We start from the raw sequence: 24,413 nt of genomic DNA on the forward strand, positions 1-24,413 counted from the left end.
TTATCTTCTATCTTTCGTTTATGAAATACACGTGGCCGTTTGATACCAGCCCTCAAAATATTTAGATATTCTTCTTCTGATTGGCATTGATTTGATTTAAGGAATTCTTCGAAATTAACATGATTATCTAATTCTAATGAGTCGGGCATTTTACGATATTTTTTGCGATAAGCTAATCTTCGATTGTCATCTGTGGCCATTGGTATCAATATACGAGTTTGTGACATTGGCCAAAAAGGTGCTTCAAATCGACATTTGCGTCGGTTTGCGTTATTATTTTTATAACAGGTAAAAGTATGTTTATGTTGCTGTAAATTTGAATAATCTTAAGTTTTCTCTATAGAACATAATACATCTATCATTTGGATTGTTTCTTCCATCCCACCTTTTTCTTCTAATGGTGCAGAGGGTGCATTGTTCATTCATAATAATATATGTTCATGTGGACATCCTTGATGTTGAAATTTAATGCGTTTAAAGAAATTCACAACATAATATTTCCCTAAAGGACTAGATTTTTGATTTTAAAATTTTGAGTATACTCTCAACAATTTTATTAAAATATATGGCACATGATGTTAACGGGGTCTTCATTTATTAATGTAGCTCTTTCCATGTAAGGTAGATCCATAACTTCATTAGTTGTAATTTCTCATTTATATCTAAATTTGTATAACATACATAGAAATATGGGCCATGCCCGTATTACTATGTGTCACACGCACTCAACGTCAAGAACATTGTAGGTTTTCCTAATTGACGAATCATGGCAAACACATCTCGTTTACCCTGTGACTCCAATAATATACTGAATTGGGAAGTGATTTTAGAAATGCCAAGTTAGACTCTAATGACTTGTTTATAAATTCTTTTGATTCCAATATAGAACGAGAAAATTTGTAATTTGAAAATTTTATGCGGTACGCATTCGCAAAATTTTCATTGCCATATATATAGCAAATGTTGGGGAGTTACTCCATGATGATCAGATCTATGAATTTCACTCGATGCCATCATAAAGGGAGTAATTTTCTATCCATTTTTAAATTTTCGTGCATGTCCCAAATATATAGCTGGAAAAGAAAGTTCTTCTGCATGTATATCAAATATGAAACTTGTTGGAGATGATTTCTAAATATTCATTTAGAAATGTGTAAATACCTGGTGTTATAAATAAACATTTATCTTCAGACCATAATAATGTTTGTTGTTGAATTAACAATAGCGCATCATCACTGTTGACAGTTTCCACAATTTCATCTGAATGTTCCTGTTCACTGTCATCATTCATCCCCAAGAAATTGTCACTGACTTTTATGCTGTAGAATTTATACAAAGATGGATTTATCAAATATCATAACCATATTGTCACTATTTTCTTCTGCACACAACCTTGTAGATATGATGATTTATGTATGTGTCTTCGTTTTATATGTATATTAATGGCATAATTTTCATATAATTCTCTAGGTAATTGATGAACCATCATATTTACGTTAACTGGTACATTTATTACTTGTCCAATGGTCCCATATTGTCCATGTTCATAACGTAAACAACAAATTTGCATAAAGGGTAATCGTGTAATATCAAACGCTCAGTTACAACATCCAATGGAGGCAAATGAGTAGGATATGTTGGATGTATAAATCCATTTGACGTGGCCATAGTTTGTATCCGTCCCTCTTTTAATGAAGTATTACATGTCATGAAAGTACTCACTTCTTGTAAATGAAATTCATTTTGAAGTAATTCATATGAAGTTGTTGGATATGGTTTCAAATCTAATTGAAACCATAAATGATAACCATTACAACTGAATCCAAATTCCGTCAGTGTCGATCCACTGGTGATATTCTGGCTTATGTTACCCATTTATGGACTAATTCAATGGAAAGGTTCGGTGAAACACAAGTAGTTGCTCTTGACATCTCAAAGGCTTTTGATCGTGTTTGGTGTAAAGGTCTTCTAAGCAAGCTTCCATCTTATGGTTTTCCAACTGTTTTTAGTAATTGGTTATCCAGTTTTCTCTCTGATTGCTCACTGAGGGTGATGGTAGATGGCTCTCTGTCTTCTAACTTCTCCACCAATGCCGGTGTCCTCCAAGGTTCAGTTCTTTCCCCCACTCTTTTCCTCTTGTATATTAATGACCTTCTTCCATTGACTGGAAATCCTATCCATAGTTTTGCCGATGATAGCACATTGCATTCCACTTTCCATTTTGAGAAACCTTGTCCTGCTCAATCAGCTTCAACTTCTCGAAAATCTGCTACCAATTTCTTAAATGCCGATCTTCAGGTAATTCTCCAGTTGGGCAAAGACAACTTAGTTGATTTCAACCCTTCTAAAACTCAGTCTTGTCTTATATCTCACAAAAAGGATTCTTCTGCTCCTATGCTTATCTTTAGTGACACTCCGATTTCTAGGCAAAATGATATATCTCTTTTGGGGATTACCCTAACTTCTAATCTCTCTTGGCACAAGCACATTACAAATATTGCTTCCTCTGCATCTAAAAAACTTGGTTTTCTCTTTCGCTCTCGGCGTTACTTTTCTCCCAAACAGCTGCTCACTCTGTATAAATCGCAAATCCGCCCTGCCATGGATTATTGTTCCCACATCTGGGGTGGTGCCCCCTAAACCTCTCTCAGGCTTCTTGATTCCATTCAGAAGAGAGCAGTTAGGTTAATTAATGATTCATCTCTAACAGAGTCTCTCCACTCGCTTTCTCATAGACGTACTGTTTCTGCTGCATGCCTCTCCAACAGATACTTCCATGGGCACTGTTCTTCTGAATTGGCTTCTATAATTCCTGCTCTCTCTTTCAAAACAGTCCGAACACGTGCCGCTACCAGCCAACATCCATTTACTGTCAAACTTCAAACCCACAGAACCAACTTTTCATCTTCCTCATTTATTCATTCAACTGCCGTTTTCTGGAACAACCTTTCTTCATACGTATTTCCTGAAAATTACAATCTACAGAAGTTCAAGTCCAATGTCAACAAATATCTTCTTTCGTCTTCTCAACCTACAACCCAAGCACGGTACTAAGTACTATAGGTTCTAGTACCTCTCGTGTTTGGGGTTCACATAAAAAAAAAAAAAATAAATAAATAAATAAAAAAAAAGTTTTTGTACCTAGTTTTTCAAACTCGCTGTCAGTTCGTGTAGACACTATAGGGATGTAATCAGGAATCTCATTATTAGCCATTTCTAATTTTGCTTTTTTTCATTCACGATATTGCTTCATTCATTCTGCTGGTGTTATAAATTCCTGATAAGTATCAGGCATAGTGGTTGAATTTCATTATGATTCGGAATAGTTTGAATTTCTAATTTCCTTTTCTTCCGTTCACGATATTCCTTCATTATTTCAGTGAGTTTTTTGGGTGCAGTTTGAGAACTCCCAGGCTTAACGAAACACTTGTTGAATTTCATCTGGATTAACATTTCTGTCCAACTTCCCCTTCTTTCTTTCATGATATTCCTTCGAATGCTGAGCTGTAGATTTTGGCACAGTCACTCGCGTATTAATCATTATGCTGATATAACAGTATAACATAGCGTGTCACTGCTCAGTTATACTTGTCAGTTGTACAATTGAGTTTTCTTGGGCACATGTGTTGTACTTGCTGCATCACTGCACTTGTTGTTCACTGCACGCAACAAGTACAACGCATGCGCATCGTTTTGGTCTCAGTCTGCCTCAAGCTATCATGCGGTCAGGTTGTATACAGAGTGTTTCTGTGATTTCTGAGTTGTGACTTTAATTTTGCAATCCTTACAATTTAAAATGGCATCAAGTGATAGAAGAGTTAAAAGAAAGTATGTGAACTTAAATGTGGCACAGAAATTAGAGCTAATTGAGAAATTAGAACAAGGAGTCTCAGTATGTTAAATTTGGCATAAAAAAAAAGTTTCTGCTATCCGTAAATCAAAGGCCAAATTGCAACATAATTTTATATTGTACAGTACTGTATATTGTATTAAAGCTTTTTTTTTTTTTTACATTAAGAACAATAAAAAATGCTCCCCATCCAGGTTACATTCAATTTAACAGACTTTCAGCATTAACTGACACCCCTTCTCCCCTATTAGTCCGTTAAATTGAGGGTTTACTGTATAGATAAGAGGGGGATTAAAGCAGAATTTCAGAGGTTATTTGTATGTTATAAAGTTTATTTTGATAAGTTTTTTCCTGTGATATTTTTTAATATTATAAATATAATTTTTTGAAAGTTTCTTTTATTCATAATTAGTTAATTTTATAATAACAATTATAAAATTAATGGAGTAATTAATGGAGATCTTGCTTTTTCAAGATCCACCTTGAACATTTCATCAGAGGGTACCATGACTCATATGGAAATAGCCGATGGCAATTTCCAGGAAAGTCATGATTTTATCCTTTGCAGAACCCGTGGCATGTATTCCAAGGTCGACCTAGTGGATAATCCTAGCTCACTTGGAGATTCTTTTCTTTGTCACCATTGTAAGGAGTGCACCGATCTTAAGTTAAAATTTGGTATATTGCTAGAACAATTTGAGTCACTGAAAAAACGGGTGGTTGCTCTTGAGAATAATGTAACTGGGAGCTCAACAAGGACTCAACTAAGTGATGCACTCCTGATTTGGGCCCCAGAACAGAATAACCAAGTGAAAACTACTCTAGTTCAAAATAACTTAGTTTTATTAGGAGACTCCATTGTCAGGGAAACCGGAAATTTTTTTGTAATAAGGATAGGTGGACTAGAACCAGGGTATGTCTGCTGGGGGTGCAACTATTAATGATGTCACCAACTGACTATCAGGTTTTAAGGGGGGTAAAGAGAATATTATTATTCATATGGGGACTAATGACATTAAGCATACACGATCTGACGATTTGTTAGACAAATATAAGACCATGCTGAAGAAATGCCGCGAGTTAGGTCACAATGTTTGTGTCTACAATTCTGCCCAGGCACGAGAGGAGGGGTTATATGCTTGAAAGTCTTGTGGATTAACTCAAGACTTGAAGGACTCTGCAAGGCTTTTGGGGAGAAATTTTTTAGCTTGGCCCGCACTTGTAAGTAGAAAGAATCTGCTTTGTAGAGACGAGATACATTTAAACAAAGGTGGTGCAAGAGTTTTTGGCAGTATTATTGAGGTTCAGGGGAAACTGCTAGTTTGTGGGGGGGGTGGGCAAGGGTTATATAGACATGTTTACCTGATAATATTGGTCAAACTAACACCTGCACATACTTCGAGTTCTTGTTTGTTACCGCAACAGAACATATTAGCAAGATGTACTGAGGGCAGAAATGTTTCAAATGAGCGGGCAGTTAATGCCAGGGAAGCAACTTAAATAACTTTAGCGGGTGTGTCAGCATAGTTAATTATATGAGAACACTGTCTTAATTGTTTATAAGGTAATGTCAGAAGTGTCGTCAATAAAATGAGTGAATTCGAACTTCTGGTTGGGACAAGTAACGCTGACATAATAGGGCTTATGAAAACATGGTACAACCTGAAGATAGAGGATGATGAGTTTCAATACGGTATGTATAATGTATTTAGGAAGGATAGGGAAAATAGAAGGGGTGATGGGATCGTGCTTATCAAAAGCTGCCAAAAGCCTCAGGCTTCCTTGCACCATATGGCTAATTATAATAATAATAATAAATAATAAGTGAATACCTTATTATGGGTGATTTTAATTTACCTCTAATTGATTGGAGCAAATGGGAAGGAAACTCCACAGGGGAGACTAAATTTTTAAATTAAGTACAGTAAACCCCCACTATTCGCAGTCGCTGATTTAATATCAAATGAAACCCAAAAAAATGTGAATTTTAAAGTGTTGTGAACATTTTCCACCATAAAAAACATGGGCGTGGCTAAAATCATCTCTTCCAGTCAAAACAGGTGGGTGGGTGGGAGAGGCATGACAAAATAGCGAGCGTGGATGTTTCATGCTAATCCTTGTTCAGTATGTGCTATGCACTTGTCATGAAAGGTTTTGTCATTTGCTTTTAATTTATATGCTTATAAAAGTAAAAAAATCTACCGTTTTGCAGTGTGTTAGGGTAAACAGATTTTTTCGAATATGTTAATGGTTAAAAGAATGTGACTTTATTGTGGACACGTTCTTTTCTAACTCCTGCAAAAATATGGCTACAAATAACAAGGGAATTGTGAAAAGATCAAAGGTGATGACATTAGTGAATAAAATTGAGGGTTTTTTTTTTTTTTTTTGGTAGTTGTTGGCACATAGGCTTCTGTGGCCATAATGCACCTCCCAAGGTTTTTGCAGTACTTTGATCCAAGCCCGAGGCAGGAATTGAACCCGCGACCTTTGGGTTGCCAGGTAGGCACTTTACCGACCCGGCTAGCCTGGTCGGCCAAAATTGAGTTTTTAGACAAAATTTTTAATGGTAAAAGTGTCTCGTCAGTGGCAAAACATTATAAAATCAATGAGTCAACAGTACGATCAATCAAGAAATCAGAAGGAAAAATCCGCTGTAGTGTCTGTGAAAATGCGTAATTGCTTAAAAAATTTGCTCTGTAATTCGTGATGTTAAATTAGAAAAAATGGAAAAAGCTTTAAATCTGTGGATAGAAGACCGAACTCAAAATAAAATTACATTAAGTTCACTTATCATTCATGAAAAGGCAAAACACCTTTATCAACACTTTAGCGAAACTGGTGATAGCACTGGCGGGATAAGTTTTTTAGCTAGCAAAGGCGCTGGTTTGAAAGATTTGTTTGAAATTTCTAATAAATATTACATTTAATATTAAATTGTTTCTTGTTTTCATTTCGATGCTTTATGTTTGTATTTCACTATGTACTGTCTACGTTTGTATATGTACATAGTTATATTGCGTAGGTACACATAATACATACATAGAAAAAAATTTTAGACTAGTTTTTCTTATATATTTCATACTTTGGAATGGAACCCTTTTATTACAGTGGGAGCCATAACTCAGTATTCACGTTTTCGGTATTTGCGGCATTTCTCAGGAACGTAAACCCCGCAATTAGTGGGGGTTTATTGTAGATGATCGCTATTTGTATCAACATGTCAGGGAAAGTACCAGAGGAAAAAATACTCTAGATCTCATCATCCACCCATGAACCAGATGACATAATAGGACTGACAGTACAGGAACCAGTAGCAGGAAGTGATCACGGAGTTCTACGGTGGACGATGAAGAGAGAGGTAGCAGTAGTTAAAGACAAATGTATGGATTATAATTTCAGGAAAGGAAATCATTATGGATTGAGATATACATGGCCTCTTTTAACTGGGAAGATATCTCACAGAGAGTGAATACAATTGAATTGTAGTATACCTTTAAAACATTAATCACAGAAACCGTGAATGCTTATATACCATTAAAAAAATACTTCACGAGGATGATTCCAAGTTGGATGAATAATGAAGTTGCCAGATTACTTGAGCAGAAAAAGATGGCATGGAAAAGTTACAGAGCAATAAAAAGTACCAAAGCTTATAACAGCTACAAATTGATCTGTAATAGTGTCACAGAAAAGGTTAGGCTGGCAAAGGCAGATTTTGAGAAATTGCTGACAAAGAGAGCCAAGAGTGGGGATAAGGAATTCTTCACATATATAAATGCAAAGCAGAGAAGGACAAAGCAGATCGGATGCTTATGTAATGGACGTGGGTTAGTATTAGATACCCCAACTGAAGTTGCAGATAAACTCAACAGTTATTTTGCATCAACATTTACAGAAGAAAAACCCTTTACGTCAATGAGAAATTGTGGGAGTGAATTGAAAATGAAATTTCACATGTTTATTTAATGAAAAAACTTTCAAGCCTACAAGCCAGTATGGCTCCTGGATTTGATGGCATATACACTATAATTGTAAGGGAGGTGGCAAGTGAGTGCATTGAACCATTAAAGCTAATTATGAGAGTATCTCTGGACTTGGGAGTGATTCCACTGGATTGGAAAAGTGCTAATGTGTCTCCAATACATAAGGGCGGTTCTAAGTGGGAAATTACCGGCCGGTAAATCTAACTTCAGTAGTAGGGAAAATCATCGAGACAATGATCAAGGGTGGAATTCAGGATAATTTAATCATGTTTAACTAATCTGGTTAACTATTTTGACAGGGTTACTCAAGAGCTGGTCTTAGGGAATAATTTCAACATTGTTTATTTGGATTTCAGAAATATTTGGATTTGACTCAGTCCCACGTGAACGGTTACATTATAAGCTGGAACAGGTTAGAATCACAGGGAAAATCCTTAGATAGATAGCTGGATGGCTTCAGGGAAGGAGGCAGAGGATTGTGATAAATGATTATTCCTCAGATTGAGTTGATGTAAGAAGTGGGGTTCCCCAAGGATCAGTATTAGGACCACTGTTGTTTTTGATTTTCATAAATGACATCAATGAAAGGATAGAGGGCACTGTCTAAATTTGCAGATGATGTAAAGATTGGTTAATGATCACCACCAAGCAGAGCATCTTCAGAGTGACCTAGATAGACTTCAGGGATGGTCAGAAAACTGGTAGCTATGCTTTAATCCAAGTAAGTGTAGGGAACATTAACCCCAAAATAACTTATACACTTGGTGGAATTGAGCTAAAGCCCATAATGTTCAGACATGAAGGTCTCGAACATTGTAGACTGGTTACAAGGAATGCCCATGGTTTCCTGTTGATGATTTATCCAACAATTGCTAGTAAAGAGAAGGACATCATAATCCCATTATATAAGGCTATTGTTAGACCCCACTTGGAATACTGTGTTCAAGAATGGAGACTGCACCTAAAGAAAAACATCGAGCTTCTTGAAAGGGTGCAAAGATGGGTAACTCGCCTGGTGAGATTGGCAAAAGGGCATCCATATGAAGAAAGACTTTGAATATGTGGGTTGCAAAGCTTGGAAACTAGGCACCTTAGAGGAGACTTGATTGAGGTGTTTAAAGCTCTGAGAGGCTATTTTTTTTTTTTTTTTTTAGGAGCATTAGCAACTAAGTCCATATTGCTCCGGGATATGCGGTGGTCATTGGTATTTGGTGGTGATGGGCTCGATCGAACTCCGGTCTAATCGAGAAGCGTGTGCTACGCACTGCTGCTCCTTCCCACCTGGCTACAGAGTCGCCTGCTCTGAGAGGCATAAGCAAAATGAATGAGGACAAAATTTTCACTGTTATAACTGATTCTGGAAGAAGGGGCCATTATTTCAAGTTATGGGGGAACATATTTAGACTGGATTGCAGGAAGTTTTATTTTAGCCAATGAGTTATAAATTACTGGAATAAGTTACCTACATGGATGGTAGAGGCTGACAGTTTGGGGAAATTCAAAGGTTAGCTGGATTATTACCTATGGGAGGAGGGAAATGTGTAGGTTGTCTATTTCCTTTTCTCTTATCAATTATTTTTTAAAATTTTTCTTCTTATTATTATTTTATTTATTTTTTGTTATTTTAATTTATTTTTTATTTTATTCTTATTTTATTTTTATTTTTGGCTGGTGCAGCATAGGCCATATGCTTCCTTGCACCATGCAGCCATTGCTAATACTAATACTCATACTAAACAGTTTGGATTTCTTGAAACCAATTCCACAACCTGCTGATGACAATTTATGATCCACCAAGCTATGCTACAACTTGATATTGTGATCATCCCTTGTCGTTTCCTCATGATTCTCCAAGTGGAAGACTTAAGCAAATTCAACCAAGATGATATTTTCAGATGCCGAACTGCAATAATCAAGATGTGTTGTCTTTTGCGTGTGCAAGTTCACGAATGCAACACACCTACTACGTTGTCCTGAATTGTTTGCATGTTCTCTGCTTGTAGTTTTGGAGAACTTTGTAATTTACAACTGCACATCAGTCTCTGAATGTCTGCTGTTATTCTGGCACAATGCATAATGATATGGTGATTTGTCCAAAAGATTGTACCATGATCCACTAATTTTTCCTTTTTTTTTTTTTTTTTGTTACTATACAAACTTTAATTTTTTAAACTTAGAAGAATTGGGCTTATGTTATTACAGTTATTACCTTGTGTAAAATTGTGTGTGTTAGTACCTTAACTCCCTGAAACATAGAGACTTCAATTTTGTGTTCATAATACGAGAACTTTAGAAGTGTGTGCACCTAGGTGCTATCTTTTTAATGTATTTATTCTTTATATGAGTTATTAAAAATTCTGATTTCTAATGTGTACCTTCTATAAAAGGGTACCATTATTGATTAATAGATGTAACTAAGCTAGTCAATGAAAATAAAGTTTTAAATAAATTTATCTGACTAATGGAGACAAAGCTAGGACCTAATATAACACAATAAGGAAAGTCTCTTCATTAAACTAATTCAAATAAACATCACTATCCTACTCCACTATAGCCATTTCACCAAAAACCTCAAAAAGAACATAAAACAGGCAGAAGTGAAATTTTATTTTATGAATCCATATGTGGTAAATGCATATCTTTTTAATAATTAATAATCAAATTTATTAATAAGGACTCCTTATTAAGGTTGGTGGTAGACATACACTTATGAGCCAAAACATTATGACCACTCCTGTTGCCTCAATTGGATGCATCCCACAGCACCTAGGAATGACATTACTGACTAGCACAGCATGTGTAGTGAAAAGCATGAGGAGCCCAATGCGCCATAAAAAACCAAATCAAATCAAATCAAATCAAAGCAAAGCATGAGGAGCACCTGTCAGTTCATCAGTACAAAGCCTATGCAATGAGTAAAGGGATGGACCTGGCAGGGTTTGAACATGGAATGATTTGCAGTGCTAGGAAGGCTGGGATCAGCATCTCAGTAACTACAGGCACTGTTGGCTGCCATAGTGAAGGTGTGGTGGGAATGGTCCAAAGAGTGACACACAACCACCCAGCAGGCTGGGACAGGGAGACCACTACTGGTTGACACTGAAGGCTAACGGCAGTTGGTACAAGTTGTCTGGGACAACAGATGGCTCACAATCACCAGTTAACAGCAGACTACAACCAGGTGCACAAAGAAATGTTTCTGAGCACGACATCCATCGGATGCTGTTCAAATAGGCCTATGGAGCAGGCGATCTGTTCATGTGTCCATGTTTGACTACCTATCATTGATACCTATGCCTGCAGTGTGCATGGAAGCACCATTCCTGGACATTGGATGACTGGAAAAGGATGAATCAAGGTTCCAGTCCATCATGCCAGTGGACGGTGCATATTCAACGAGCAGGTGAGCAGTTGCAAGCAGTCTGCACAGTTGAATGAAAACAGATTGGCTGTGATGGTATCATGGTTTGGGGCATATTTTCAAGGATATCACTGAATAACCATCATCATCACACCCTACCTCAGCATTGTTTTGAACCAAGTTTTACCATACTTGGTGACTGTGTATCCAAGTTGCATTAAACTTTTTCGACAAGACAAGACCTGCATTATGCAGGAATGTTTCAAGAATCATGTCCAAGCATTTCTTGCACTCCTGTGGCCACCAGATTCACCAATCCCATTGAACATTTGTGTGATGGAGTGGAATGCAGCACCGGTACTTCGTGCTATTGTCAAACTACAGGATGTCCTTCTGTCCAGCTAGTCTGGGTTACCCGAGGACACCTTCCATGGACTTGCTGAGTTGATTCCATCCCAGATGGAAGCAGTTAACATGCTAAGAGGCAGCCCAGCATGCTGTTAGGTAGGTGGTCATTATGTTTCGGCTCATGATCGTATGTGTTGTCAACTGAATAATTTTGATAACATAGTGTATTTGAGCTTGGAAAAAAAAAAAAAAAAATGAAGAAAATAGCTTTAAATAGCCTTAATATCGATGTGTTATGCATAAATTTTTAGTTGATTATTTTCATTTTAGACAATTACAGGATGCCAAAGAAAAATTACAAAAAGTACGAGGCTTGATGGCTGCAGTCCAGCAGTCCAAACAAAATGACCATACACTTTCTTTAGAATATTTACAACTGTTGGCTTCTTTAGAAAGTGAAGAGGCAGCAGTAGCTGATGATGATTCGGAGAACAAACATGAACAGCCTAGCCTTTCCCACAATGCCATTAGGAATGATGTCAATGAGGACCATAATTCTGTGTCACACAGAAGGCAGAGAGAAATGGCAAGGTAAGTTTATTGAATAATTGAGTATGTTGTCAGTCATTCTAACTGAGGAAATTTTTTGAAAAGTAGTAAGGTGATTATTTGGAAGAATTTTCAAAAAAACAAAATTTCATAACATTGTTACATGGGGTTATGTACATTGGAAGTGTATTGTTGAGAAACTATAATGAAACCTGAAATATTACATTATATACATATAACCTTTCAATTGTAGTTGCATTGATATGAATCCACAGCTGTTATTAAGGGTTTAAAATATCTGGCTAATTTATTTGAATACTGTATATTAAGTCACACATTTTGAATCCATAATAACATTGCCTTTATGATTGTGTTCTGTTCTTTGGACCGAGCACAAAGTATAATAGACATAATAAATAAACATAGTCAGCTCTTCAGACATAAAAAAATTAGAAAGAAAAGAAGCACTGGTTAAGAAATATAAATAGGAAATAAAATACAAATTTATTCACAAAGAAGTGCTTATTTTTTTCAAGACTAGATAGTATTGTGCTTCCATGCAAAACGATACTGATCATATTGTGCTCACTCTCTATTATAAAAAGGAAATTTATTCGAATGCTATATATTAAATGAATTAGTCATACATTTTAAACCCCTAAGAACATTGTCTTTATAATTTGTATTTGCTATTGATGGAGAACCCACAAATGCTATTAAGGGTTTGAAATAGCTGGCCAATTTATTTAATACATAGTATTTAATAAATTTTCACATATTATACATTATAGAGTTCTGTTTATTTCTCATTGTTATCATTGTGACTTATGGACAGTTATTTTGCAAACATATCAAGTGAACTAACATGATAATCCTGTTGCTTACTTAGAGACCTTTCAATTAAAAGGCAACATGAGCTGACTAAATTAGAAGTTGAAAAGCCCCATATTACCAATGGTGTTAAGGACTGTCATATTCTACCCTTACTCAATTGCATATCATTTATGGAAGTCCTAGAAGTGAGAAATTTTTTGTTTCAAGACCAGAAAGGCACTGCATACATTGTCAATGGTGTACTTACCTTGTGTACATAGACCTAAACACAACTCAACAGTAAACTGTTCAGTTGTGTTTAACTAATGTGTAGAGTTGAAGTTATGGTGTTGAATAACCGACTGCTAAAGGGAATGTGTATCACATGTACTGAGCCCATTTATTATTTGTATTTTTCTACAGTGTGAAACTGAATTATGGAAGTAGAGGTACGTGAAAGAAAGTCACTTAGTATAGAACTGTTGTAATAAATATTTAGTTCAGGCGAAGTTATTTTCATATCTGGCAATATTTAGAAATCAGAAGCCTGAAAAGTTTTAGTACAAATCAACTTTCAGCAGTAGAATTCAGAAGACAAGGTATGAAACATTTTGCCAAAAGTACATTTTAATAAGAACTGTGATATACACTTTAGTGCAAGCTTTGGTGATAAATAAATATCATTTTAATGTACTACCTTGAATATCTAATGCTGAGGATTTCAGAGGTGGAAAGCAAATAATGCATACTGCACATCAATATGGAGTAGAATTTTTTCAGCCTGGTCTATGCTTGTTAACAGGAGAGACTGCAGCAGTGCGTAGCACACACTTCTTGATTAGACTGGGGTTCGAGCCCGTGACCACCAAATACGGAGGATGCGGAAAGGTCAGGGAATGACCACCGCATATCCCAAAGCAATATGGCCTAAGTTGCTAATACTCCTAAAAAAAAAAAAAACCAAACCAGGAGAGACTGCTTCTACAGGGATGGGATACACTTAAATAGAAAGGGTGCAAGAATATTTGCTGACGCTATCGAAGCAGAGTTAGTTGGGTCGGAAAACTGCTAGTTTTGGGGAATACACGGACTAATAGATTAACAGTAGCTGCTGGCAGGGGTAAAAATGATTCTTGTACTGCTTCTATTGAAATGCAATTGAGCAGCAGCCTGGAAAGCAATCGACCTGGAAAGCAGCCTGGAAAGCAAGTCGATCTTCCGTAGCCGAGTGGGCAGGAGCGGGAGTGCAGTAGCACACGCTCTTTGAGTAGACCGGGGTTCAAGCCCCTGACTGCTGAATACGGTCGATCTGCCAACCCGCACTGGACCAGCGTGGCAGATTATGGTCCATTTCCCTCAGCATGAATTGTTGAGGAGGCTTCCACCCTGCAGTGGGTTGATAATGGCTGCACTTTACTTTTACTTTTACTGGAAAGCAAGGCAATGGGGATTTCCAGGACTGCTGGGAGTCATAGTGAAACAAGTAAATACATTGGCTGTGTTAGGATAACTAAGAATAGAAACAGATGTAAGTATATCCTGAAAAAGTCCTCTGAGGTTGGGCAAATTCATATTTTAGCAATAAATAGACTCATACACCAACCATGAAAATATAAGTATTTTACTGTAACTAAAATATTTACAAATAAAATAAAATAAATATTTACAAAAACTGCTATTATATTAAATTAAATTATGTACATTGTAAAAAACATTAAAACTGTGATGAAATCCTTGCAATAAAATACACTAAAATAAACCGGATTAAAAATGATAAAAATCTGGAGCTTTCGGAAGCATTGGCTTCCTTCCTCAGCAGTAACAAAACTTCCTGCAGCATGTCCTTATATAACAGGCTCACGGTAATTATAGACATGGTTCAGTCGGCGCATGGTCTGAACTGGAAGCGGAAACAGCTCAGGAATATGTCAAGCAAAACCGTTCATCCGTACTTAGGACGATAGTTTCAGAGGATGCATACCTCTGTCCCTATTCATAATATTGTGGTCGGATGAACAGATTCGTAGGCTCTCGAGAGCCATTTACGGTTCCAGAACCCATGCGTTCGATCCACAATAACCGCATCCTCTGGGGAGATTTGATGCTGCTTCTCCCAAAAATGTTCGGCCACAGCAGACTTATTGTAATCAGTGGTTTTTATAGCATTTGCATGTTCCCCCAGATGATCTTTGAGTCGTCGTTCTGTCTCGCCCACATAACATTCCCCACAATCCGGGCATTTTATCCTGTATACTACTCCACTACTCAGGTCCTTTGCTATTGGGTCTTTTACCTGAGACAATACTGTGTGCAACCTCCGCCCAGGAAGCTGCACACAGCATGTTTTATAACCCTGCAAAACTCTAGCAAGATGTTCAGTAAGGCCCGGATAGTAAGGAATGTATGCGGTAGCCACAGGAACAAACGGTTCCTGACGGTTGGACTCTATTTCTCTACTAAATCTGTCTATGATCCTCTGGGGGTATCCGCATTTTCTAAGGTCTGTTGTGACTCGTCTAATTTCACATTCTTTGTCCTCAGAGGTGGTGCAGTGTGACCCTGCTCTATCTAGTAGAGCTTTCACTACACTATTCTTATGCTGCCCAGCTTGTGCTGAACTATAATGGGTATACTGTCCTCTGCACATAGGTTTTTTTTAAACACTGAAGTTTTAAGCCTAGGGCCTATCCTAGAGACCAGTACATCCAAGAATGGAAGGGTAACTCCTGTCTCCACCTCTGAGGTAAATTGTATAAATTGGGAGAAGCTATTAAGCCAATGGAGTGCATCATCTTCTCTCTCCCCTTCTGGACCACGGTGAAGGTATCATCAGCATACCTTTTCCATTTCTTTATGGGAAACTGACATCCACTAAAAACCCTATCCTCTAACTCCTCCATGGCCAAATTGGCCACGTGGTGCTAATGGGAGATCCCATGGCTGTACCGTGAACCTGTTTGTACATAACACCTTGGTACACCATAGTGGTGCTGGCCAGACAAAGTTCCACACCAGAACAAATATCCTCTACATTTAAAAGTGATCTATTGCCCAAAGAGACATCATTACTCAAAGCTTTTCTAACACAATATATTCCATGTTTAATTGGAATGCACGTGAATAGTGACACCACATCAAAAGAAATCATGCTCTCGTTTTCATTTACAATCAAATCTTTCACAAAACTCACAAATTCTTTACTGTCTTTTATGACATAGTTGGACTGGCCCGCTATAGGCGAAATCAATGTAGCCAAATACCCTGGCAAAGCATATGTGGGGCTTCCTATAAATGATACAATAGGTCTGAGTGGGACTTCTGTCTTATGAGTTTTTGGAAGTCCATAAAACCTAGGGAGTTGACATCCAGTAGCATGTAAGAACCAAAAGGTCTCCCTGGAAATCTTCTCTGCCTTTAACCAAGCCTGTACCAGTTTATTAACGCACCGCTCTAGACCAACCAATGGGTTTCTCTGAGTAACTTTATACGTATTATGGTTCTGTAAAAGGTCCATTGCTTTATTGTGATAGTCTTCTTTGTTTAGGACAACCGTCGATCTGCCCTTGACCGCAGGTAAAACCACAATTCCATCGTCTTTTCTCAGTTCATTCAAGGCTTTTTTTTTGACTAAAGCTAAAATTCGGAGATACTTTCTTTACCTGGCTCAAAATAACGGCAGATTTCACCCGGATCTCATTAGCTAGGGCCTCCGATAGCTTGCTGATGTCCCGTTCAATACCCATTGCTATCTCCGCAATGGGAGGTTTGGGAGGTACAAGCGTAAACTTAGGACCTAAATTTAAAAATCCCTCTTGCTCTTCAGTAAGTTGCCTATTACTCAAATTGTAAACAAAATGAGTACTTCTATCATTATGTTGTACTGTACCTTCTCCAACAACCTATTAAACTTCATAATCTGCCTCTGTCTATAAGAGTCCGCTATCCTAATAACTTTATCCAAAACTAATCTTCTAATGAGAGCCAAATGACCGGAAGATACACTACTACTAATAACATCCAGGTACATACCTATTTGCCTCCTAGTGTCTCTTAACTCCTCATGTAACTTACGGATCCAAATATTCATGACCTTCCTTTGATAACCGAAAAATCGGTCATCCTGAAATGGTGTTTTGACTCTAAAGCCATATGGTATAAGTCCATGTGTTTTATATAGGTGCGCAAACCTTGGTGCTGTTTCTGTCTTGCCTCTTTTATACAATACTTTTGAAATTGTCGGTCGTGTTGCACTACAAATTGGCCATAGCTGCTAACAATATCCTGAAAAAGGCCTCTGAGGTTTGTCAAATTCATATTTTAGCGATAAATAGACTCATACACCAACCATGAAAATATAAGTATTTTACTGTAACTAAAATATTTACAAATAAAATAAAATAAATATTTACAAAAACTGCTATTATATTAAATTAAATTATGTACATTGTAAAAAACATTAAAACTATGATGAAATCTTTGCGATAAAATACACTAAAATAAACCAGATTAAAATCGATAAAAATCTGCTTTCTCAGGGTATTTGGCTAAATTGATTTCGCCTATAGCGGGCCAGTCCAACTATGTCATAACAGACAGTAAAGAATTTGTGAGTTTTATGAAAGATTTGATTGTAAATGAAAACGAGAGCATGATTTCTTTTGATGTGGTGTCACTATTCACATGCATTCCAATTAAACATGGAATATATTGTGTTAGAAAAGCTTTGGGTAATAGATCACTTTTAAATGTAGAGGATATTTGTTCTGGTGTGGAACTTTGTCTGGCCAGCACCACTATGGTGTACCAAGGTGTTATGTACAAACGGGTTCACGGTACAGCCATGGGATCTCCCATTAGCACCACGTGGCCAATTTGGCCATGGAGGAGTTAGAGGATAGGGTTTTTAGTGGATGTCAGTTTCCCATAAAGAAATGGAAAAGGTATGCTGATGATACCTTCACCGTGGTCCAGAAGGGGAGAGAGAAGATGATGCACTCCATTGGCTTAATAGCTTCTCCCAATTTATACAATTTACCTCAGAGGTGGAGACAGGAGTTACCCTTCCATTCTTGGATGTACTGGTCTCTAGGATAGGCCCTAGGCTTAAAACTTCAGTGTTTAAAAAAAACCTATGTGCAGAGGACAGTATACCCATTATAGTTCAGCACAAGCTGGGCAGCATAAGAATAGTGTAGTGAAAGCTCTACTAGATAGAGCAGGGTCACACTGCACCACCTCTGAGGACAAAGAATGTGAAATTAGACGAGTCACAACAGACCTTAGAAAATGCGGATACCCCCAGAGGATCATAGACAGATTTAGTAGAGAAATAGAGTCCAACCGTCAGGAACCGTTTGTTCCTGTGGCTACCGCATATCCTTACTATCCGGGCCTTACTGAACATCTTGCTAGAGTTTTGCAGGGTTATAAAACACGCTGTGTGCAGCTTCCCAGGCGGAGGTTGCACACAGTGTTGTCTCGGGTAAAAGACCCAATAGCAAAGGACCTGAGTAGTATACAGGATAAAATGCCCGGATTGTGGGGAATGTTATGTGGGCGAGACAAAACGACGACTCAAAGATCGTCTGGGGGAACATGCAAATGCTATAAAAACCGCTGATTACAATAAGTCTGCTGTGGCCAAACATTTTTGGGAGAAGCAGCATCAAATCTCCCCAGAGGATGCGGTTATTGTGGATCGAGCGCATGGGTTCTGGAACCGTAAATGGCTCGAGAGCCTACGAATCTGTTCATCCGACCACAATATTATGAATAGGGACAGAGGTATGCGTCCTCTGTTTGAAACTATCGTCCTAAGTACGGATGAACGGTTTTGCTTGACACATTCCCGAACTGTTTCCGCTTCCAGTCAGACCATGCGCCGACTGAACCACTTGTATAAGTACCGTGAGCCTGTTATATAAGGACGTGCTGCAGGAAGTTTTGTTACTGCTGAGGAAGGAACCCGATGCTTCCGAAAGCTCCAGATTTTTATCGTTTTTAATCATTTACTTTAGTGTATTTTATTGCAAGGATTTCATCATAGTTTTAATGTTTTTTACAATGTACATAATTTAATTTAATATAATAGCAGTTTTTGTAAATATTTATTTTATTTTATTTGTAAATATTTTAGTTACAGTAAAATACTTATATTTTCATTGTTGGTATATGAGTCTATTTATTGCTAAAAAAAAAAAAAAAAAAAGATGTAAGTATACTTCTGTGTACACTAATACTAGGAGCATAGGTAATAAATTTCATGAGTTGAAGTGCTAGTCAAGACATCAAAGGCAGATATTGTTGGCATATCAGAGACACGGTGTCACACAGACATAAGCAGTGCAGAATTGGAATTTGGGGAGTACAGTGTGTACAGAAAGGACGGACAGGGCAGGAAGGGAAGGGGGTTATGCTGTTGGTTAAGAAACACACAAAATCTAAGGAAGAGGATCCAACTGATGTTGGTGGGCAATGCAATGTTGAGTCTGTTTGGTGTGACATAAACACTGAAAGAGGAAAAATGAGAGTAGGTGTGTGTTATAGGCCTAATGAATCTGATGAGTATAATGAGCAATGTGCAGAGAAATAGTGGGCCAGTAAATCAGAGTGTCTTATAATGGGGGATTTTAATTTTCCAGAGATTTACCGGAATTTGTGGGTTGGTCATTCACACACTAGCAAGGCTTTTGCGGATTTATTGGATGATTGTTTTCTACAGCAGCATGTTCTTGAGGCAACTACAGAGAGTAATACTCTTGATCTGATTATCAGTAGTGATTCTTCATGCATTAAGAATCTGCAGATAAAGGAACCACTAGGTGGCAGTGATCACAGTGTACTGAAGTGGGATTTACTCAAAGAGGTAACTACCATCGGGTAAAGGGAAGGGTTTTTGCTTTCGTAAAGGTGACCACGGTGGTCTGAGACAGTATTTAAATTCTATACGGTGGGGCCAACTGATGATATTACCAACAGCAAATTCAAAATGGGAAGCATTCAAAGAAATAATCTTCCGAGCTACTAGGCTTTTCATACCAACTAAGAAATATTATTCAAGATTTAGGCTTAAATGGATGTCAAATGAACTAATTAGCCATGTGGCAGAGAAGAAAAATGCGTAGGATACATTTAAATTAACAGGTGACACAGAAGCCTATGATAGATATAAGCTGTTCTGTAACCAAGTTACAAAGGAGGTTAGGTGGGTGAAGGTAGATTATGAGAAATCTTTGGCAAAGGATGCAAAGAAAAACAGCAAAGAGTTCTTTACTTATGTAAACTCTAGAAGGAATGGGATGAATCAGATTGGTCCACTTGATATCGATTGTTCAACTATTGATGCTCCTGCTCAGATAGCTAACAAATTAAATGAATATTTTACATTTACACATTCATTCAGCGAGGGGGATGCCAGAGATGTATTGAACTCTGGCAGTAAGCTAGATAATCTTGTAATAACTGAGAGTAAAGTGGAGGAGAAATTGTTGAAGATAAACACAAGAAAGGCACCTGGGGTGGATGGAATTTATCCAGTTATATTAAAGGGGTCAGCAAAGAAAGTAAGTAAACCATTAGCCATAATTATGACAGCTTCCTTGGACTCAAGGGAGGTACCTATGGACTGGAAATGTGCAAATGTTGACATAAATCCACAAAGGAAGATCAAAGGGAGACATAGCTAATTACAGACCTGTTAGTTTTACTTCTGTTGCAGGGAAATTAATCGAGGCACTGGTTAAAGAAGCATTGCAGGATCATCTAGACAAGACTTCAGTTATAGCTCGCACACAGCAGGGTTTTGTTAAGGGAAAGTCTTGCCTGACCGATTTGATTGGATACTATGATGTGGTCACAAAGGAACTGGATGCAAAGAATAATTTTGATATCATATATTTGGATCTTAGAAAGGTTTTTGATTCTGTTGCACATGGAAGACTGCTGAACAAATTGGAGCAGTGTGGCATTGGAGGCAAATTGCTGCTATGGATAAAGGGATGGTTGAGTGGAAGAAGACAGAGTGATAATCAATGGACACTGCTCTTCATGGGCTAATGTTATTAGTAGAGTTCCCCAGTGTTCAGTGATGGATCCATTGTTGTTTACTGTATTTATAAATGATATTGATGATGGTATATCAAGCTTAATGTTCAAGTTTGCAGACAATACACAGGTCAGCAGGGTTGTTAATGACACTAATGACAGTACGCTGCTGCAACAGGATCTAGAAAAGTTGAGTAGATGGGCTGAGAGGTGGTAACTGAAGTTTAACATTGACAAATGTAAAGTACTGCATATGGGAAGCAGTAACTCCAGTGTAACATATCAACTGTGTGGTACCACACCGACAGAGGTAAAGAGTGATAAGGACCTGAAGGTAATTGTGCAGGCAGATATGAAGTTTTCTGAGCAGTGCAGACAAGTCTGCAAGAGTAGCCAATGGTGGCTTGTCAATGATATACAGGAATTTTCTAGCAGGGCTAAGGAGGTGATTATCCCCTTGTATAAGGCAATGGTCAGGCCACACCTTGAGTACTGTTTACACGTCTGGAGGCCTCAGTTTAAGAAGGATGTAGAGCTGTTGGAACGAGTACAGAGAAGGGCAACAAGATTAATGAATGAAAAGCCGACCGGGCTAGCCGAGTGGGTAAAGTACTTGCCCGGCAACCCAAAGGTTGCGGATTCGATTCCCGCCTCGGGCTTGGATCAAAGTACTACAAAAACCTTGGGACGTGCAATATGGCCACAGACGCCGATGCGCCAACAACTACCAAATCAAAAATCAATGAATGAAATAAAGGGTTGCTCTTACAAAGAAAGGTTTAAGTTTTGCAAATTACAGTGTCTGGAGACTAGGCACCTGCGAGATGATCTGATTGAGGTGTATAAAGCCTTGAATGGTTTGAGCATGCTCAGAGCTGATGGAATTTTTCCTCTTGCTCAGAATAATCACCTGAGAGGGCATAAATTCAAATTGAGGAAAGACTATTGTAGGAGAGGTGTGCAGAAGCTTGCCTTTTGCCAGCAGGTGGTTGATTGCTGGAACAAACTTCCATCTGCCATTGTAGAAGTTGATAGCTTAAACAGATTCAAGGCAGAACTAAACAAACATTTGGAGCAGGTGGAAGAGTGAAATGAGAAGGGTGTGTGTGTGTGTGTTTTTTTGGCTGATGCCATATAAGTTTGCTTTCTTGTACAAAGGGTACTAGGAAAGTTTTGCAATATGATGCAACAATGAATCACAGGAAGCTGCTTGTTGCTGCATGTTGAGACATGTTCATACGTGCATAGTAGCTCCGCGCCAAGTCGATGGGCTCAGTTATTCATTAGTAGTGAGAGTGTAAAGTGCTTGCAATGGCATCGTGGTCACGAAATGAGATAAGAACAGTTTTGCGGTATAATTTCGTGCGTGGTTTAACCATAGACCAGTGCTTAGTAGAAATGACTCTTGCACTAGATGATGATTGTCCACATCGTACAATGATATTCAGATGGTATAGAGAATTCCAAAGGGGAAATTTCACTCTGGAGGATTCTGAGAGGCCGGGAAGGCCACGAACGTCAGTTACGTAGGAAAACGTTACTGCTGTGAGGAAAATGCTTGACGAAAACAGGCGAGTGACCTACCAACAGATAGAGGATACTTTGGGCCTAAATGCACCAGCAATTCGTTCGATTCTGCAAGATCATTTGCACGTGAAGAAACTTTGTTCTCTTTGGGTGCCGCATCAACTGACTGAAGAGCAGATGACACGACGTGTGACTTGGTGCCTGGAGATGTTAAAAAAGTTTGATAAGAGACAATCTCGGTATGTGAACAACATCGTGACAGGTGACGAGACTTGGCTGTACTATTACGATCTGCCGACCAAGGCTCAAAACAAAGTTTGGGTCTTTGATGATGACGACACACCCGTAATTGTCAGAAAATCCCGATCTGTAAAGAAGAAAATGATAGCTGTATTTTTCAAATCGAGTGGAATTGTGGAACGTGTCGTTTTGGACACGCAGAAGACAGTCACAGCTAAGTGGTATACTGAACAATGCCTGCCTAAAGTCATTGGATCTATGAAGAACCTGCGGCCAAAGTCAAGAATGGACACCTGGTACCTCCATCACGAAAATGCTCCAGCTCACCGCGCCAAAGCCTGCACCGAATATTTGACCACGACAGAACTGAAACTTCTCGAGCACCCTCCCTACAGTCCAGACCTTGCCCCCTGCGACTTTGCACTGTTCCCGCATGTGAAAATGAAGCTAAAAGGGAGGCGGTTTTCCAGTAATGAGGACCTTCTACGGGCTTGGGACAACGAATATGCTTTACTCCCTAGTGAAACTTGGCAGAACTGGTTTAAAGATTGGTTTCGGAGGATGGAGAGGTGTATTGAATGTAGAGGAAATTACTTTGAAAAAATTAAATAAACAAAGCTGTATTGCAAAACTTTCCTAGTACCCTTTGTATCATGTGCCCCTTGCTAATGCTAATATAACTTATGACACCATGTAAAATAAAGACGGAACATACTGGAGTATTTTTCAATATGTGGTATTATCCATGCAGTGCAAGAAGCCAGAGCCTTTGGTTGCACCAGCAAGTGTAGGGGGGAAACATTTTTCTGTCGGTATATTTTCCTTCATCCTGCAGGATATATTGGTCATTGGAACAAATTCCCATCTGATGTTTTATAGGTGGGTAGTTTGACCAAATTCAAGGAAGATTGGGCAAACTGTTAGAGGGGACTGGTGATATGGGAAGTTGGTATGTTTTTGGCTGATGCTGTATATGTTTGCTATCTTGCATCATTTGGCATTACTAATACTAATATTAGTTTATACTAATATAAAATATACATATATAGTATGTATTTTTCTCATGTGCATTTTTCTCTCTTGTCAGTTATTTTTCCCCGTGTGCATTTTTCTCTCTTGTCAGTTTCAAGTATCCATAGAAGCAACTTGTTCCAGTGATTAACAGTTCATTGACCAAAGGGAAGGTTCCTACAATCCAGTTCATTTTACTGGTTTGCATAGATTTTGATGTTTCCAAAATTCATGGTGTTTCTGGGCATACTTGTACTGTTAATTCTAAAATCTAAACCATTTTTACCTATCAGCTTTTTCACAAACAGAAAGAATTGGTTTCTTACATATACATTCTATGTACATACTATGGACACATATATATCTATCTATCTTTGTGAAGGTAGATATATATGTGTCCGGACATGTTAAGACCTACAAGTCAGGTATCTATATAAACTTGCGAAGTGTTTCTTCCACATTCTGTGGTTAGTGCAGTAATGCTAACTAGAATCTGCTTCTAATGTGATTTTTGTGTTTTGTGTCTTTCACATTGGCAACTTGTGGCTGTGTGAACAATTCAAATATATTTTGTTACATTTGTGGTAACTCTGTTGGGGCAAAACAAAGGCAGATTATAACATCATTTGTGAAAAATGTATATGCTGCATATTTTTTAATTAAATTAGGAAACTGAGATAAACGT

General features: G+C 38.0%; 1 protein-coding gene across 3 annotated transcripts in view; it reads left to right on the plus strand.

Moving 5' to 3' along the window:
• Window positions 1-24,413, plus strand: part of LOC150082125 (uncharacterized) — a 645,531-nt gene that overhangs the window by 252,021 nt on the left and 369,097 nt on the right. For all 3 annotated transcript variants that reach the window (XM_090379113.1, XM_090379114.1, XM_090379115.1), the window contains one exon: window positions 11,876-12,136. In XM_090379113.1, coding sequence (XP_090235239.1) covers window positions 11,876-12,136 — 261 coding nt within the window. The remainder of the gene's footprint in view (window positions 1-11,875; window positions 12,137-24,413) is intronic.

The sequence above is a fragment of the Mastigoproctus giganteus genome, chromosome 8, assembly GCF_048544385.1.
Source record: "Mastigoproctus giganteus isolate SK-2022 chromosome 8, ASM4854438v1, whole genome shotgun sequence".
NCBI lineage: Eukaryota > Metazoa > Arthropoda > Arachnida > Uropygi > Thelyphonidae > Mastigoproctus > Mastigoproctus giganteus.